Source organism: Molothrus ater, chromosome 2 (assembly GCF_012460135.2).
Source record: "Molothrus ater isolate BHLD 08-10-18 breed brown headed cowbird chromosome 2, BPBGC_Mater_1.1, whole genome shotgun sequence".
Classification (NCBI taxonomy): Eukaryota; Metazoa; Chordata; class Aves; order Passeriformes; family Icteridae; genus Molothrus; species Molothrus ater.
In genome coordinates this window covers 107,641,581-107,660,477 of record NC_050479.2, presented here as the reverse complement: position 1 = coordinate 107,660,477, position 18,897 = coordinate 107,641,581, and the positions used below count along the sequence as shown (strand labels likewise).

At 37.9% G+C, this 18,897-nt stretch overlaps 1 protein-coding gene across 8 annotated transcripts in view; it reads left to right on the top strand.

Moving 5' to 3' along the window:
• Positions 1-18,897, top strand: part of ROBO1 (roundabout guidance receptor 1) — a 687,859-nt gene that overhangs the window by 424,730 nt on the left and 244,232 nt on the right. For all 8 annotated transcript variants that reach the window (XM_036406668.2, XM_036406676.2, XM_036406700.2 and 5 more), the window contains one exon: positions 10,423-10,749. In XM_036406668.2, the coding sequence (XP_036262561.1) occupies positions 10,423-10,749 (327 nt within the window). The remainder of the gene's footprint in view (positions 1-10,422; positions 10,750-18,897) is intronic.

Genomic DNA, 18,897 nt, shown 5'->3' with positions numbered 1-18,897 from the left:
GCTTCAGATCTCAGGATGATAATGCTTCTTTATGAGAAGAAAACTTGGTGCATGAATCTTCTGGGCCCATACTTTTGTACATTTAAGGAAGCCCTGGAATGTGGCTTTCTGTGTGTGATGCCATTCACCTGCAGTTGGATTCAACTGAGCATTGCAAAATTGCGCTTTTTGCAAAGGTGTAAGTAGGAACAACGGCAAAAGAGTTGGCCATGTGGGAGATTTCAGATTTCTCAGTTTGATTTTTGGGACCAAAGATGGCTTTGAAGGAACAAAAACCAAACCCAGTGGACTCCCCTTGTACTCAGCATCAGTGAGGTCACAACCTTGAGTGCTGTGTTCACTTTTGGGCTGCTCAGAACAGGAAAGAACTTGGTGTGCTGGGATTTATTCTGTGCTCACAGAGAAGGGAGCAGAGCTGGGGAAGGGTCTGGAGCACAAGTCTGGGGAGGAGCAGCTGAGGCAGCTGGGGGTGTTTAGCCTGGAGAAAAGGAGCATGGGGAGACCTTGTGTTTCTCTAGAGCTCCCTGGCAGGAGGCTTCAGCCAGGGGCAGGTTGGTCTCTTCTCCCAGGTTACAAGGGACAGGACAAGGGGACAGTCTCAAGCTGCACCCATGTAGGTTCAGGCTGGACATCAGGGGGAATTTCTTCACTGAAATGTCTGTTAAGCATTGGAATGGGCTGCCCAGGGAGGTGATGGAGTCACTGTCTCTGGAGGTGTTTAAGGAAAGAATGGACGTGGAACTCAGTGCCATGGTCTGCTTGACAAGGTGGAGATCATTTGTAAGGGGGACTCGATGATCTCAGAGGTCTTTTCCAACCCAAAAGATTCTGTGATTTTATGGCCTCTTGGGTACAAGAAGTTCAAACACAGTCAAAGGGAAAGCTTTACAGTGTTTCTCAGCAAAATATTATTTTTATGGCATTGATGGATAGAAGTTTACTTTAGGTGAAATTTTGCTGTTTTGACAAATATTTATGTTGGGGAAAAGCAGGAATGAAAAAATACCTTTAGTCGTCCTGCAGTGAATATCACGTTGATTGCTATGCAGATTAAGTTGGGAGAAGATATTTATTACTTTTCTCTAAAAGCATGTTATCTTTCATGCTTTTTGTGTTCATTTACTTAGCTTTATATTTGAATAAAAATATGTATTGAAAAAAGGGTAAGGATAGACAAGTTTCCAGTAAAAGGTTATTTGATTTGAATTTTTCAACTGTGATAAAATAGTTTAATTTTTACTGATCTGTACGCTTTATGTAAGTGTACACTTAGATAAATTCAGGGTTTTTATAAATTTGGTTTTCAACTTTCATCCTTCCATAGGCAACAAAAACATGCCAGTCTTGTTGCGTGAGTAGCAACTTGTAATTCAGAATATCTGGGTTTTTTGTAATTTTCCAAACTTAATGTCACACAAGAAGTCAAATGTATTAAATGGAACGAAAGAAAGCTGTTTCAGTTCAAATTTTTAGCCCATTAAAATAATAATAAGAACAGGGAAACTAAACTGCTCAATAATAATTCTTTTTTTTCCCTTCTTAATAATTTCTAAAGTAATTAACCAGTAAATATTTAAATTCAGACTTATTTCTGAGCTGGCATACATCTCCTGTAAACAGCTAACATTTGGATTCTTGAGGGCAGTTTTGATGTTTGCATCTGAAACAGATTTGCAGTCTTAAAAAGTACGATTTTGGACAGGTGTTTTGAATCATCATATTTCTCTTTAAATCCAGTTTGGGAACAAGAAAAAAAAAAAAAAAGGCAGTATCAGTTGTATGAGATGTACCAAAATGGGCCCAGGCACAGCCTAGGAGTGCTATTGACTGTGGAGTTACAATCCTTGTGTTGTCTCAGAGTTGAGGAATGTTCCCTCACACAGCTGAGGAAACCCCTGGTCCTGCTGAGGGTTGCTGTTTCTCCAGCTTCCCAATAGCCCTGCAGAAATGAGGATCCTTTTTCCCTTCTCTCAGCATCTCAGACATCTGAACATGCAGTTGATGATCAATATCAGATTCAGTCTCACATGGAAATCTGGAAGTGGAAATTAGTTTAGAAGCATGGTAGGAGGTGACTTTGAAAAGTCTGGAAGAATGTGGGGGCAACCCATCTGAAATATTATAAAGAGGAAGCATTGTTTGTTTTTGCATTTTAAAAAAGATTATTTAGATCTATTTTTGTGAATGAGTATGAGCATCCAAAGGGATACTTTTTAGATTTTTAATGATAAGTCTTTGTAGATTGAGCTTTGGAATAAAATAGCCTACTGTGCTGTAATCATGCCACAAATAGGTGAAATCTTTGACAACATTAGAGACAAACAAGCCTGCAGGTGAGATAAAAGCTTCCTGCATCAGTATGTCTGATATCTGGTTTATCAACACATATATGAAGAAAATACATAAAATATGTAACTATATTAGTTTTATTATAGTTTATATAATGTATCTACATAATTTTGATTCCTGGGCATTGTCACTCCACTGGAAGTCAATTTGGTCCCTTCAGCTGAGGGTCCTCCTTTGGTTTTGGTGCACTCCCATTGTTTTTCTCCAAGTTCTGTTTTCCTGTCCCGAGTGGCAAACCAGTGGTTCACAGGCAATGAGACACACTTCAGTCTGGGATGAAACATGATTGAGGACAAGGATCAAAGATGGAGGAGAGCCTGACTGCCTCCTCTTTGTTTCCTAACCCTCCCTCCCTCCCTGCTCAATAGAAAACCAAGCCCTGGAAGTGGCAATTCTGATGGCTCACAGCAGTCTCAGTCCCCACACTCTCCATTTACTGTGGCTTTTCTTCTCAAGCTGCTGACAGGTGATCAGAGCTGTCAGGCCTGCCTTTGTAGGGAATGCCATCTGCCAGGGAAGGAGGAGGACAGGGCAGCAATGATTGCTCTGAGCTGTCCCAGATCTTCCCACTGTGTCCCCACTCGTGTGTTTAACCAGTGGTCATTTTCAGTATCTTTCCAGCTCTGCTGTCAGCAGAATTATCCATAGTTTTCATCAAATCCTGTTACTGTATATATTGATATAATACCTTATATAGTTATATAATATAGGTATGCATATAACTATATTATATATATGGTTTCCCTAGTGGGCTTCCAGTTGCTGTTTCCTTAGTTGTCTTCCAGTTGCTCTTTACTCCAGCTCTACTTAACATTTGCATCCTTTCCATAATCCTTTGCCACTTCTTTTCCCCATGCTCTTGGCAGCCATCCCAGGGCCTGTGAGCTCCCACTGTCACTCTCTTTGTGTACCTGCCTGACCCCACTGCTTCACTCACCCTGCACTTTGGGGTGGTCACTGCCAGCTTGTCACACCCAAATCTCCAGAGAGGAGCTTGCCTTCAGATGCAGCTCAGCCATTCACAGTCTTGTCTTGGTGCACTTCTCCATCCCAGGGTAGAAAATACCTCCCAGCATTACTCCAGCCCTTTCAAAGACAAAAAGAAATAATGAAATAGACTTTATTACCATTGTGCTTGTTTTTTGTTTTTGAATATAGTGGAGTTGCTGACTGGGTCCTAGTTGATTTTGCATTATTAATGAAAGTATTTCTGTAATTTCATTAATGTTTCCCTTAAGGGAAAATACTATTCCCAGCTTAACAGTTTGGTGTGGGATGTTGTTGTTTTTATTGAGGGAGTTTTAGTTTCAAAAGTCAGTGCCCTAGATCCTGACATCTCAGACTATTACAGTATCCACCAAAGTCAGATGAGATAAATATCTTACCAGGAAGCACAACTGAGGGAAAGAAAAAATAAAACTGACCAGTTTCTTACCCTGGGAACATTAGCTATTGCCTGGGGTTTTATGTAAATGTCAGCCTCTTACATGGTGCAATATAAATATTAGTATTTTAAATTTATATTCTAGCTAATTTAATGAATAACCAGGTCAGGACTTATTTATGCTAACTGCTGCACAAAGTAGTAGCATGTGTTCATGTAGCAAAGATTGAGTGTAAAGCTGAGTCTCTTGAAAATAAGTGGTTTGTTCAAGAGCAATTTGGAAGAGTTGAATTTAATTTTGGTTTAAAGCATGACTCTTACTGTTGCCACTTTGGGCTTCTTTGTTGAAAGTGATTATTTCAGAGAGCAGGTCTTTCTTAGCATCTCCTGGGAAATATGTCTTTAGAAACGAAAATGGAGACTCAGTGTTAATATCTGAGCAATGCAGTATTTGCCAGTTTTTTCCCCCCATTCCCACTAGGCAGAGTATTTAAATAATTATAAGATAATGTACAGCTTTCCAGAAGATTTTTTTGCCTAGAACTCATGGCTTTTTCTGACCTAATTGGATATGTCCAGAAGAACTGCTGAATAAAGAACAGAAGCAAACCATTTACACCCATGATATATAAACTTTTTTTAAATTATTTTTCTCCTTTATTTATTTAGCTTATTGCTACAATACAACTAACTCCTGTTCAGTTGACCAGGTCATGAATATTGTGTAAATTGAATGTCTGTAGCTTCCAGTGTTTGGGTAACATCTCTCAGTGTAAGAGCCAGGCACGAGATCAGTCTGGATTTGAGGCATTTTTAGTACAGCTCCCATTTAATCTCTTATTTCAAAGAGACAGACAGACGTGGCTTAAAACTCCAGGCACTCTGTCATTACCCTAGTTTTTTTTTCCCCATAAGTGTACAGTAAATTACTGGTTTCTGACATCTCCTGATAGTGTGGTAGCTATGACAGAAATGCAATTGTAATTCATGGTGTCTTAACCTTGAAATGTTTTTTGTTGCTGTCTTTTGAGTGGGAAAAATGTTTTTGGATGTCTACAGATTTATTTTAAAAGCCATGGCCCACATTTTGTAATCAGATTTTGTTTTTAAAGCAAATTATTTTGCTTACACAAAAGATATCCCTTAGTAGGAGAAATAATTAAAAGAAAAATATTTGAATAATTTCATCTATCAATAAAATTTCAATAGCGATTAGAGGAGGGAAACAAAAGGATTCCTTGATATGGTGATGTAAACTGAAATAAGAACAACTTCTTTTTCAGGGAACATCACTGTGGTTTCATGGTGGGAGTGATCAGGTAGTGCTCAGGGCTTCTCTTTTTATTTACATCCTTCTCACCTGTTTTCTGCTGTGTTCTCAGAAAAAGAAATGGAGCATTTCTCTTCATTGGGAAGACATAGGATAGCTGCAGGTTCTGCTGATCCAAAGTGAGAGCCCTGCTTGTCACATTTTATGGTATCTATTGAAAAGAACTGGACCTATTCCCAGATGAGTCTTTGGAACCATTTACCATGTCTTGAAATGCATTTCAATAAACCTGCAGTCCCGGGTGGGCATTAATCAGCTGGTGTGACAGTGCTGTAGCATTCCAGCTATGCCTTTTCCTCCTTAGTGTACAAATACTCCCTCACTTGCAGGGCAACATTTTGGTTCATAAAGGTGGCATTTTTTTAAAGGAGCTATGACTGTGCAAAGTAATGACAGGATTTAGATGAAAAGTGTAACTTTGTTTTTCTAGAATATATGTTTAATGTTCAGGTGATAGAAATGAACAGCTTTTGTAAATAAAATTCTGTGTCAGAGGCACACTTCCTCAGTCCAAAGTGATAGTGGTGGTATTCTCCAATCAGTGTTTCAGAAATATCAGTTAAATGCAGTTTTTTACTCTTTTGATTTATAACAAAGTAGAATTAGACTATGAAATTTCTGTTCTGATATAACTATTTTGGGAAAATCCAAATAGGCACAGCATTACTATCTTTATTAATTACTTCATGTCTTTGGTTATGGAGGGACGACTATAAACCTGGAAATGTCAAAATAATTGCTTTTTAACATGCAGTTCTTGTAGCCTACAAAGCTCAGGAAATCAGGTTTTTTATTGAAGCTGCACAAGGGTAGTATACAAAAAGTAGGAATATTAAAAGAATGGAGAAGTTGAAAGAAAGAAAATGAATGGGACAAAATCTCAGTGAATCTTCCTAGTTCTGTTGTTTTTCCTTGAAAATTATTTGTGGTGTGTGCAACAAAGCAAACTCAATAGGTTAGGTTAGCTGCAGGTATAGGGGCAGAAAAGCTACTTTCAGAAAAATACTTTGATTTATCCTTTAGTTATTTTTGCCCTGTAGCACAACGTGATATTGTTTTGCAGTGTGTGCTTGAAATCGTACTCAGAGTCTGCTTGCCTCTGGAGTGTGTATGGTTTGGGTCTTCCATCTTCAAAAAGGATAAACTAGAATTTGAGACAAAGAAAAGGTGAACAAATCTTAAGGAGGAAAACCAGATGAAATTAATTTTATGACTTCTAAGAGCAGCAACAAAACAGAATCCAAGAGGCTGGTAAAAAAGGAAAAGGTTGCAATTTACATGTCAAAGACATAAAAGTCCAAGAAGTTTGTGGAGAGATCTGAATTGTAGGGCACTTCCAGCGTAAGAAGAACAAGGTATTTAGTATTTGGGGGTATGTTTAACCTGAGGGTTAAAGAAAAGAAAAGATTTCTAACCACTAGAGCGAGACACTTATGGAGCATCTTTCCAGCCAACTTACATAAACCCACAAAGATACTCCCCTCCTCTTTCTGAAAATCTTTCTGACAGAGGTTAAGTTACTACTGGAAACACTGGGGAATTGGGGGAGCTCTTATGATCTGATGAAGTATAATTGTTTGCAAGTATCTCCTAACACTGCTTTTTAACTTGTGGTTTAGTTTGTTAGCATTTTACTAATAACTTTGATAGCAATTAGGTTTCAGGCAGTTTCTCAGATGTTACATAAGGTTTCAGTGATGAGAAAAAAAGAGCAAGGTTCTTGTGCTCTGAAAATCAACCTTAAATGTAGTATTTGTGAAATGGAAAAGAAACAGGGCCAAGAGTATACTGGCCCTTAGGAATTTGGCTAAGGATACAGTCTGTCACACAGTATTTTATAATACTTATGTTAAATTACTATTTAGATATATAGATCTTGGGAGATGAGGTTTTCCATGACCGTCTGAGCTCAGGTTTAGATGGACTGATGCAGTTTATTCCAATAGCACAAATTTTTTTGTTTTCCTCCAAAGGAGAGCATGTTTGTACACAAGGGGTACACAGTGTTTGAACCCCTGATACCAGCAGCTTTCATATTTAAATACACTCCCTGCTGTTTATCAATAAGTTTAGTTTTAATATGCTACCAACAGGATGTTTTAAGGTGGGAATAAAGGCAAATCTTAGCTTCTACAAGTTTGTCATTTATCTAATGCAAGTTTTCTTTGAACCTTCACATCTGTTTATGTCATTGTTTGAATTCTTGTAAAAATTGTTGTGGCGCAGCACAACGGTTTCCAGAAACTGGAAACATGATTTCATATAATTGTTCTTTTAAGCAGCAGCATGAAATAATTAGTATGGGGTACTTTAATTGGTGGTATCCAATTGACTTTTTATAAAAGACTTGAATCGTAATAAAAGCAGAGAACACAAGTTGCTTGGTTCCTAAAACCCAGTGCTGTCATCTTTGTGGAAAAGAAGCAGCAGCTCTGTTGTGTATTTAATGGCAGATCCAGTATGTATTAGGTGCTCAGCTTTTGGAGTTTCTTCTTCTTCTTTTTTTTTTTTTTTAATCAAACATCTTCTGCAAAGGATTTTTGACAGGAAAATTACAGGATTGGTGCCCACTCTTAAGATTTATGTTGATAATTGAAGCTGCTTCTTCTCAATAAAACATAAATGCAGCTTAAATAACTAGCTAAAAGAAAAGGAAGATGGAAAAAAAAAGAAAAAGTGTAGATATGTAGAAAGATTATAACTTGGTTGTCAAGGCCATTATACCCCTCAGGCAGTTGTCACTAAATCTGTGCTTACTGCTCACTATGGGCCAGTCAACTAATCATGCAACTTCTGTCCCTTTCTGAGCTAAGCAGTGCTATGAAATTTGCTAGAGGAATGTTACTTTATAGAATTCTAAGATTAAAAACAAAAAATAGACATTTCTGTTATTTATCTTCTCCAATATTATCCAGCAAAGATAAAAAATATATATGAGCATTCCTGGATGATCCTGAAGGATTTTTTCCCCGGCTAGGGTTTTGAGTCTCAGTTTTCAAGAAAGGTAGAGGTCAGTCTTTATGCTTTCATTCTGTACAGTGCCTGAAGTACATGTACAGCCAGTTAAATGTCAGTCTGGAAAGCTTGCATGCAGTATATCTGACAATGGTATTTCATTTATTTGTGGTCTGGGCCAGGCTGACAGAAACAATAGGAGGCTTGTACTGTATTGTGTGCTGGCTAGCTAGAATTGCCTGTGAAAATACAAACACAGTACATGCTAGCATATGTCAAAACTTTGTTTTTTAAAAGGCTTCTTAACTGCCTTTTAAACATCTTACATTGAAATTGACGTTTTATTCTTCCAGAGCATCTTAAGAGCAATTGATTTTAGCTCTGTAATCCTTTGTTTCAACGCCTTTCTTTGGGAATTACATAGGAAGTGAGTAAAAATATAAGGTTTATAATCCCTCTCTGGGCATTTTTACCTTGGGAAGAGGGATTTGAAATTGGCCAACACACTTGTGAGGGCAGAAGTATTCAGTGAGGGGCTTTTCACAAAAGCTGTGTGAAAGTTTGGGATGAGTAGACACAGATGCAGCTTTGCAGTGACTGAGATGTGTTCTCAGGGAGCACAGAAGTCTATTAGAGGCTTTTCTAGCTGCTGCAAAACACCAGCGCTGGTTGACACAATTTTCTTGTGCTCCTTTCACTGGGTTTGGCCTGTGCCAAACCTCTCGGAGGTGCTGCTTAAAATTTGTGTTTGGTGTGATGTGCAGGCTTGGGCTGCTTGGGCCAGCAGAAGGGTTTGGAAGCTCCCTGGCTTCTGCTTTTTCTACCCAAACCTTATCAGAAGAGGAGGTTTATTGCTGCTTGAAATGTTTTGTGATCAATTTAATGATTAGTAATGATCATGTAAAACTACCCTGTTTTGCTACATACAGAATGCAAATGTATTTCAATGTAGTCTGGCCATACTGACCGATTTTGGAGTGTGTGGTAGTGCTAGCTGCTTAGTTGAACATTTAATTATCTTGACGTGAAGAAAATGTGAAATAAAATGAAAATTGCACATTTTAGGATAGTTTTATTTTATATACATATATAAAAATATATATGCCTGTATGACATAATTAGCATGTATTTAAAACAGCAGTCCCTGGAACTCTCCTCTTCTTGTCTCCTTTCCCTGTTTCCACATCAGTTTATGGTCTATTAACCTGCAGTGAATAGATCTTGTGTTTCTCGTGCTTCCCAGCTGTTCAAACGCCATGTTATTAATGTTAATAAAGAATCTTGGCATCTGAGATTTTAATAATCAGGAATTAGTGACCCGAGAGACTAGTTTTTATCCATGGCAAAGTTGTGCTTCAAGAAAGACGAAAATAAGGAAAACAATAATTTGAATTTGAATCAGCATTTTAAAACCTTGAAAGTTTTGATAGGTGTTCCCAATTTGGAATTCTTGGGTCCCTGGTATCTTATCATATTTGTCTGTGGTATATATCTATTCATACTATTGCTGGGATTGTTTGTTTGTTTTTTGGAGTTTTGGGGCTATTTGGTTTTTTTTTTTTTCATTTGTTTTCTGTTTTCTTTTTGTTTGGGTTTTGGTTTTGTTTTTTTAATGCAGGTTATCAACTTGAATTTTTAAATAGTCTGAAGTTGAATGCTTTTCTAGAAGAGCATCTTGTTTAAAAGTACCTTGTCTAGGAGAGTATCTTATTTGCTTGCAACTTTTTCTTTTATGCTGGATACTCTTGTCTCACAGTTTTTTCTAGATTGGAGACATCTAGAATTTTATAAAGTAAAAATTTTCCCTGATGCACGAGGCATAAGAAACATTCAAGCCCTCCACGTATTTATACTTCTATGGCACTGCTTAACAAGGAACTTAAGAGATGATAGTACAAGTGAAATAAAGCAACTCTGTGGGCCCTGGAAATGTTAGAGTTACTCTGTAGACATTGCATGAATTAATGGCCCTTGCAGGAAGTTGCATGAGGTTGGCTATGGCTATGGGTTATGGATTAGAAGTACCAGTTCTTCTGGTTGAGGTGGTCTGATCTCCGTGGAGTGTCTGCAGGACTAGTTTTTGTAGTTCTAAATGTGCATATGCATGTATGTATAAATTTATGTACATGAATAGATCCATGTAAAGATGGATGTGATTTAGGAATCTGGTTGTCCTCTAGTATTAGGTCCCCTCTTGAAAAAATGCTTTTGAACATACTCACTTGGGAGAACCTTGCACATAGTGAAGTGCACTAAGGTTTTCTTTTGTGTACTTTAGGATGTTAATAGCTGCTCTTGTCAAATGGTGTGCTGCAAGGTGATGGTTAAGTAGCTGTTTTGCAAAACACCGTGACTGTACCTGGCAGTGATTTCCTAAGAAAACTTTTGTTTTCTTACCTTGCAGGTTCCCGTCTTCGACAGGAGGATTTCCCGCCTCGCATCGTGGAACACCCCTCGGACTTGATTGTTTCCAAAGGAGAACCAGCCACTCTGAACTGCAAGGCAGAGGGAAGGCCCACCCCCACCATCGAGTGGTACAAGGGCGGGGAAAGGGTGGAAACGGACAAGGATGACCCGCGCTCCCACCGGATGCTGCTGCCCAGCGGATCTTTATTTTTCCTGCGCATCGTGCACGGGCGCAAGAGCCGGCCGGACGAAGGGGTCTATGTGTGTGTGGCCAGGAATTACCTTGGGGAAGCCGTGAGTCACAATGCATCGCTGGAGGTGGCAAGTAAGTGCATTTCCCTCCTCCCCCCTTCGGTAACAGCCGCTTGCTTTGATGTTATTTGAAGATAAAAATAAGTGTGAGCTGCCTCTGAGGCAGTGACTTGAAAGCAATGAAGGAGTTACACGGTTAATTATTATTTATGCAGAGATAGGAAAGTAGAAGGGGAGTCAGGAGATGTATCATATCACTGGAGAAATTCAGATGATTTTGTGCGTCCTTGCTACTTTTATGCTTCCACAAAATTATGATTGCTTTATGTTTGTAAGAGTTTGTATATTAGTTTCAATTTATACATGTTTTTTCCTCTCCAGATAACCATGCAATTTAGTGTGTAATAGGAGGCAGGATAGCCAGGACTTGATCTAACGGGGTGGTTGTTGTTGTTGCACAAATAAGCACTAGAAAGAGGAATGGCAGATTCAGAAACACAAAATTAATTATTTTTTCTCTAAAAGAACTGGCTCACAAAGTTATCTCTCTGGTTTTAAGTAGTGGCCAACGGAAGGAGCAGTCAAGTATGTTCACATCACTTTGTAATGCTTATCTCTTCCTGTATATCCTTTAAACTCTACTTGTTGTAGAGGAAGAGAATGTACATTAAAGTGGTTTAAGCATTCATATGGAGGGCCAAGCGTAGGTCAAAAAAAAATCAGTTTTGGGGGTACTAAAGTATGAGAGGAAGCCTTGCAATTCAAAGTTAGATATCTATTTTGAAGTGGCTTTTATAGGCTTCCTTTGTAATGTGTAGCAATTCACCTGGTATCCGGTTGAAGAGCAGCACAGAACTGGGTGAGTCACTCTGGAAGCACTGATCTCTGTTGACTGAATGATTCATGTTGTTAAGGAGCTCTGAAGAGGCTCCTATCTCTTAGATAGGTTAAGTGCCACCATTGGTGTATAGTTTTAGAAGAAGGGTTTATAGATTTTCATAAGTCTCACAGCAGACCAAGGAAATAGACTGTAAATTTGTGCATTTGCTTGAGCCCTCTGTCTGGTCTCTCACGTTCAAGACAATCCCAAGGACTTTTGTAACTACACCAGAAAGATCTCAAGCTTCACATACAACAGCATAGATATACATGATTAAGATCATGCTGTTTCCTTGTTAACCACTTTAGTGATAAAAGTAATCAGTGTCTGGGTAGCTGGAAGTATGCTTATCCAGTAAATGTGTAAACTGTTTAAATCACACTTACTCCCAAATGTCATATCTGGTATCTTGTAAGTGTAATTTTGAGTGGGCATTAATGGTTGAGATCTTGATTTTTATCTAATTGCTGTTTCTTTTATAGCACTTCATGTTGGTTCTTAGAAGGGTTTTAATGTTCTCTGCTTGCTTCACGTTATTTTGGTTTGTGGTGTACCTTGAAGTGATGTTGAAGTGCACGCAGTGCTTCTGTGTCTTCCACGCTTCTCATCAGAACCCAGAAATGTGAGGTGGACTTGAGGGATTGCTGCACTGTGCGTGCATCAATGCAACTGGTACATAGCTATTAAATGTGTTTGTCACCCCTGGCTCAAACAGTTTTCATGTGATTATAGTAGCGAGTCTTACCAACAGGGGCTGAATGCAAAATATTGATATTGCCACAAATTTTTTGAAGAGCTTCAGCCAACCCTTGAGACAAAAAAACACTTCTTTAAAGTGTGGAAATGTACACTATTTAACAATAATGTAGCATTAAATTGTTAATCCTCCTCAAAGTGGAACTCACTAGCCCTTGTATCAAGGGCTTTTATCAAAAAATAACCAGCAACAATGCTGTAAAGAAAAGTCACAGTCTATATTCATAAATAAGATTTGTAGGTATAATGAGATACAGTTTCAGTTGCATACCAGGACATTGTAGACAAAGAACTTTAACAGTAAAGGTTATTATTTTAGTGGAAAGGTACTGATTTGACAGTGCAATAGCACCAAACCACTTTAAATAGCACAGAAGAGGTGAGGAACAAGGAAAGAGTTGAAGGCTGGTGGAATAAATTTGCATTAAATTAAAAAGCTCTACCTTATAGGTGTAATGCTATCATCATTATAAACTGGAGCTGTGTTCACAGCTGCAAATCAGCAAACTGCTCTGTTTAGCTCTCAGTACACCTGTGCTGAGCCCCAGAGCATTTACATTTGTATGCCTCTAGTCATACACAGTTGCTTGTTTAGAAATCCTTATGTTCTAGTTCAATTTTTGTGTGTTTGCAGAGTCAAATTGCCTTTGCTTGGTTTCTACTTTCCACAAAGTACAGAAGATGATTAAGAGTACTCATTATATGCTTTGATGCTACAATTTTAGCCAAAAACATTTGTGAAACAGGAGACAGCATCGTGTTTTGCAGTTTACCTGCAAGATCTTGACTGGAAGAGGCAGCTCATGTCTGCACCAGTTTGTTTTACAATGTGATAGGAAATTTATGGCTTTTCTTCCATCATCTCATATAGTAACACATTGTTAGACAAAGTTCCTTCGCTTTCCAATGGGTGTTGTACACTTTACTTTAGATTCAGGTTAATACGAAAGTAAGTTTTCATGTCTGTTATGCCTTCATGCAATTATTTTTCAACTTTTTAAGCAGTTCCCATGCTCATCTTTTGAGATCCATCCACAAAGGGAATTTGTTGCCTATGTAGTCAGGTGGACATCTTCCTTAAGCACATTGTTCTCAGATTCCACAGTTGCAAAGAAGGAAATGTCGGGGGATTTCAAAGCTGCAGATTTCAGAAGATTGCACTGTATTAAAAGCTGTTTTATCTTTTTTTAAATACCTGTGTGTTTTAAGAACTTTCAGAGCAGCTTTAGATTTGATTACCACAGGGGAGTAGTGACTTAAATCAGAATTGAAGATGGTTTTCTATCTGCTTTTCCCTCTGCTTTGTCACTTTCTAGTTATCAGCCTCTCCTTGGTGACTTGACTGACATTTGCATGTCATTTAATCCAGAGGATGCTGCCTTTTCTTCCACTGATATATATCTAAGCAATGATAGTGTTAGTCCTAAATTAATACCATTGAACATGACCTAAATAACATTTATTATCAGCAAATTGAATTAAATAAGCCTCTTATTCAATCTGTGGCTCCTGTGACCCCTTTCAGAATGTTGGAAGGTGTCGTGTGTCTACTCACAGCATTAAGGATTTGTTGTATCTTCTCCATAATCCTATTTTATTTTGTATAAAATACTTGTGCAGCTTATTTGCTTAAGTTTCTTTGGTTATTTCTTTGAAACCAAGCACCATCCCCTAAAAATCCTTAAAACAAGATGATCCTCTGACTGGTCAAGAGAGGTATCCTAAATCTACCAAACCTGTGCTTTAGCCAGTGACTTGATATTTCAAGAATTAAAATCTTTCAGACACTTTGGAGATGAGTAAAACTACTCTCTGTTGCACTGTGCAAAGAAGCTTTGTAACTTAGTATTACTTGACATTTTCTTTGTAATTTGCATCTGTGATAAATGGGAAGGAGATAAATTTGCATAAAATGTGAATCACAAGTCAGTCAAATAAGTGATCTAACTCCTGTTTAACTGGGGGATTTATTTTTTTTAAGTTGACTGGCTTCATCTGTATTTGAAATTCCATTTCCACAACTTTTTGAAATGGAGACTGGCTGTATGTGTTCAGAGTCAATTTGCAGAAGCATGCAGTTTCTGCAGTGTAGCCCAGAAGGGCTGAGTGATGGGATAATCAGGCTGGAGGCATCCTCCAGACTGAGGCTGCTCCAAGTCTGTTTCCATCCCTCTCCCTGACTTCCTGAACTCAGCCTTTTGATCACTGGAGACCTACTTAAATTAGCTCCATGTTTTGTTTTGGAGGAATGTAACTGGTTTTGGATTACTGCCTACCAGTGACATGTTCTCCGGTGGTGAAAGGTCCTAAGGAACGGGGACAGGGCATGTCCTTGTCAGAATGAAGCTGGGTAATTCTCTCTATAAATGTCAGCTTTTACAGGTGGCAGAAGAAAGTGGAGTCATACTTCATCCTCAGAGTAAAGGCTGAAGACTGTTTTGGCTATCACATAAACAGTTGGAAAACAAAGTCGTTTTTCAGAGTGGGGGAATAGAAGCAGTTCTGAAAAAGTGCATTAGCAGACTGGAAAGTGGCTGCAAGCTGCTTCACAAGCATGAGTCTCTCAGGATTGTCTGGTGAATGAAACCACCTGATTAAGACCAAATTCAGTTACTGGTGTGTGATAGTTTGATTCAAATTTTAATTTTTTTAAAATGTTGTTCCATTTTGAGGAAAATGGTATCCCTGGATCTTGTGAATGTCTGTTAAGTAACAATTTTGTAGAAGCCTACTCATCTCAAGAGTGGCAACAATAGCTGCAAGGGTATATTCATCTTCCTTTCTCCACTCTAAAGATTTTTCGGGCTGTTAAGAAAAAAAACAAATGCAAATGAAGTTGTTTATGTTTGCTAGTCAGGGACTCTGCAAATCTGTTTTTCAAACCATATTTCTCTGAGATAAACTTACTTCTCTTTTGCCACAAGTTCTTTCCCCTCACACCTTGCCTTGTCAGAGAGAGTTTTTAGAGAAGGGGTCTATTTATGACCAAGGCATTTGGCATGATTCTTTCATGTGTAGCTTTGTCATCACCATAACATAATTTCCAGGGCATGCAAGATGACGGCTCTAGTTCTAAAAATGCTTTGTTACAGTTTTAAGATTATAGAATCTGAAGACTGGTGATGACTTCCCTGTAGTTCATTTTATTGTTATGTAGAATATGAGCTGCTTAATTAGCTGCATTAATGCACTTTGCATTAATTTTAGGCAATATACAGCCTTTCTGAGTTATTGATTGTAGTGTTACCTGCAAATTATGCAATATTGTCAAAATTCAAACAATAAGTTTGTATAAATGGACCTTATGTGTAATCATTGGCACATTAAGAGAGTGGGACAAATACCTCCCTTCTGCAGTTGCATGAGAACAAATAAAACATTTTGGATACATATCAGAGCTTCCATCATTTGAGGCACCCATGTGCATGGCAAGCATGTGCTGTTTATGTTGTTTACAGTTTTATTTGGCAAAGTCTCACAAAAGTCAGGGCTTTGTTTCAAGTGTGTGGTTGGTTTTAAGGTATCACAAAAGGTCTGTCTTCTTTGAGTCTTTTGCCTGCACTCATGAAATAAATGACAAAACAATAGAATTACTGGCTGTGCATGCTGTAGATGGGGTTACAAGATTAATGTATGCATTAAGGAATAAACTTATGTACAGATTTAAGAAAAAGAAAACCCTAGAGATTATTAAAAAAACAACAACCGAAAAATACTCTAGCAAAAACTAAAGCAGTGAGGTTTGACTGGAAAAGCTATGGCTTAAATATGCTTCTACCTGTAAGTTTGATATGACAGAACTTCATTCTGTTATGTCTAAGTCTATTATTAAAGGAAATTTCCATGTTTATTATCTAAAATGCAACTTGTATGTTTATTGATATTTGTAAGTTAGTTCTTAAAAGTCTTAAAGATCATGAGATTTGTATTTTAGGGTTTTGGTTGTTCTGTGGGTATGTTTGGAAGCCTCTTTCATAGTACACCTGAAGTGCTAAGATTCACTAGATTTTGGAAGCAGACTGAGAGGACATTGATTGCAGATGTGTGTCAACATATTTGAGCATTATAGCTAATTCTGTATCAAAACAGTTCACAGGTGAGTGTTACTGTCAATGGATAACAATAATACTTAAAAAACAAAAAATTTTCATAGATGCTATTACATGAGACTTTCAACCACTGTGGAAACAGAGCACATAAATTAAAGATTCCTATTCAATCTCTATCTATTCCTGCCAAGATCAGGGCAAAATAATGCACACTTTGCCAGAAAATTGTTCTTACACGTCTGTATTTTCCCAGAAACTATGCAGAACAGAGGAAGTTAGGAGTACAGTTCTTGATGCGTTCTGATACTGTGAATAAACAGATTATTCTTAAGCTGATGAGTAATTTAGGATGTTACAGCAGCCGTGCTGGGATGGATGATTAAGCAAAATTAGACGTTTTATAGTCTTGCCAGAAATTGCTGTGCAGCTCAGTGAGTTCATAAATCAAACAATGTGGTGCCAGTCTTTTCTGGAATGGCAGCTCTGATGGGTAAAAGATTATCTGAAACCGTGAACCAAAACTGGGGAATCTGGCTCTTCAAATGAGGTGAAAGCTTTCCTTTGCACATTTTGTCATCAAGTGGTTAGTTTCAAAGAAAAAAATGGAATTGAAATTTTTCAGGTTGAAGGGTCCAACTATATCAAGCATGAGTCTGAGACAAGTATTTAAGTGTTTTTCCTGAATCCAGCTAACATAGTGAATTGATACCAAAGCTCTCCTTAGTTTTGGTATTCAGAAGCCTGTGGAAAACAATTTGGACTCTTAACAGCAAGTGTAAATGCAAATAAAGGCAGATATCCTAATTGCATGAAGAAGGAGAAGGACATTTTGATACCACAGTTTGTTTTCAGTGTCTGATGCTTGTTTTTCCTCCCTTCCCATGGCAATAAGTGATGTGCTGTTCAATAGCTCTCCACCCTGTGTGTGTGCCTCTGGGCTGGGAAGGATTGAGCAGAGTTCAGAGGGAACTCCTTAATGCAAGTTATCAAATTAACTGGGACCATTGGCTGTCTCCTCTTTATTCCTGGTTGTGAGCTTCCTCTGGTCCAAGGGAGTCTTTACATGGTGTTTTCATGTAAGAGGTGCCTAGTACATTTTCTCCCAATTTCTGCTTTAGACTCTTGATCTCTCTTCCCCCACCTCCTCCCCTCCTTCTCCTCCTCCCCCAAGACATCTTGGTGGAACTAGATGAAGTGAAGATCATTTCTGTTTTCATAAGTGTTTCCATTTCCTAGCTGATGGGACAGGACATATGCCTGTAGGCAGAAGTATAAAGTCAGACAAGTAAAATGCTGACTAGTACATTGGTTGTTCTGATGCTTTTTTCCCCAGTATGACACTTTAAAAAAAGTTTTTCTGAAGTTCTTAAAGACTTGATCTGATTTACTATTTGGAAATAAATTTGCGTTGTGCCAATACATTTTGTATATGAATTGAGACTATTTGGCAAATACTCCATATTAATGAAATATTAATTTGAGTTATCATTCCCCAGAAAACAAAAGTATCAGCCAAGCTTAAATTTTTGAGGAAATTCATTTTTATTTTTCCTTTTTTCTGTCATAAGGTTAAAACCTGTCTTTGATATCATACTGCTGACAAAGACAGATTTGCATCTTTGTGTCTGTGAGCTGTTTTGATGAGGACTGTCTGACTTAACTCGCATCCTGTATGTAAATTGATTTCAGCTGATCGCTTTGAATTTGAAAGAAATTTAATTTGAAAACTGCCCCGTTCCAGTCCCTGAGGTGGTAGATGCTTCTCTACGTCATCTGTTCAGCAGTGCTAAGTCAGCATATGTCTGTTCCTCTCCTATTTAAACTGTGTTCTCCAGAGAAACAGAAATTCCCTTTAGACCAGGCACACATCTGCTGACTCTCTCCTACTAGCAAAGCAACTGAAAAGATATCTTTCCTGTGATTAAAAGAAATATGTCTGGAGGCGCTTAGTTTTTGTTCAATTAATCAAAGATTAAACACATGTGGACTCTCTAAACTGGGCTTCTTTGTGCTTCCATGCTATCAAAATTGACTGGGGAGAGGAGCTGGGTGGTAGAGCTGGCTAGACTGAAATTTAATTTTTTTACTTATATACATGCTATATAATTCAGTTCCAAAAGGTCACAATAAGGCGGAGGGAAAAAACACACACAAAAATCTTGTTTGTTAGTTTTGAATTAATTTATAAGTTGAAAATATTTGAGTTTAAGGAAAAAAAAAGGGGGAAGTGTCAATATTTTTCGTAACACATGCTCTTAAAAGAAAGATTAAAAAAAAGTCTTATGGTTATGTGATTGGGCTACTTTATACACAGTTGCCATTTTGGTAACCATTTCCAGATGCAAAGGCATTTTTGGTCGCTTTTGTTCCTCAATTCCTGTTAGTAAATGCTTTCCTGGCAGAAACTGTTAAAAGTCTGGTTTTCAGCTCAATGACTTATCCTTACTTAACAATAATACTTCTGATAGATTGTTTTGTAAAAAACCTGCAGGCTTTTCTCTGATTTTAAAATAAATGAATGATTTTTTTCACCTGA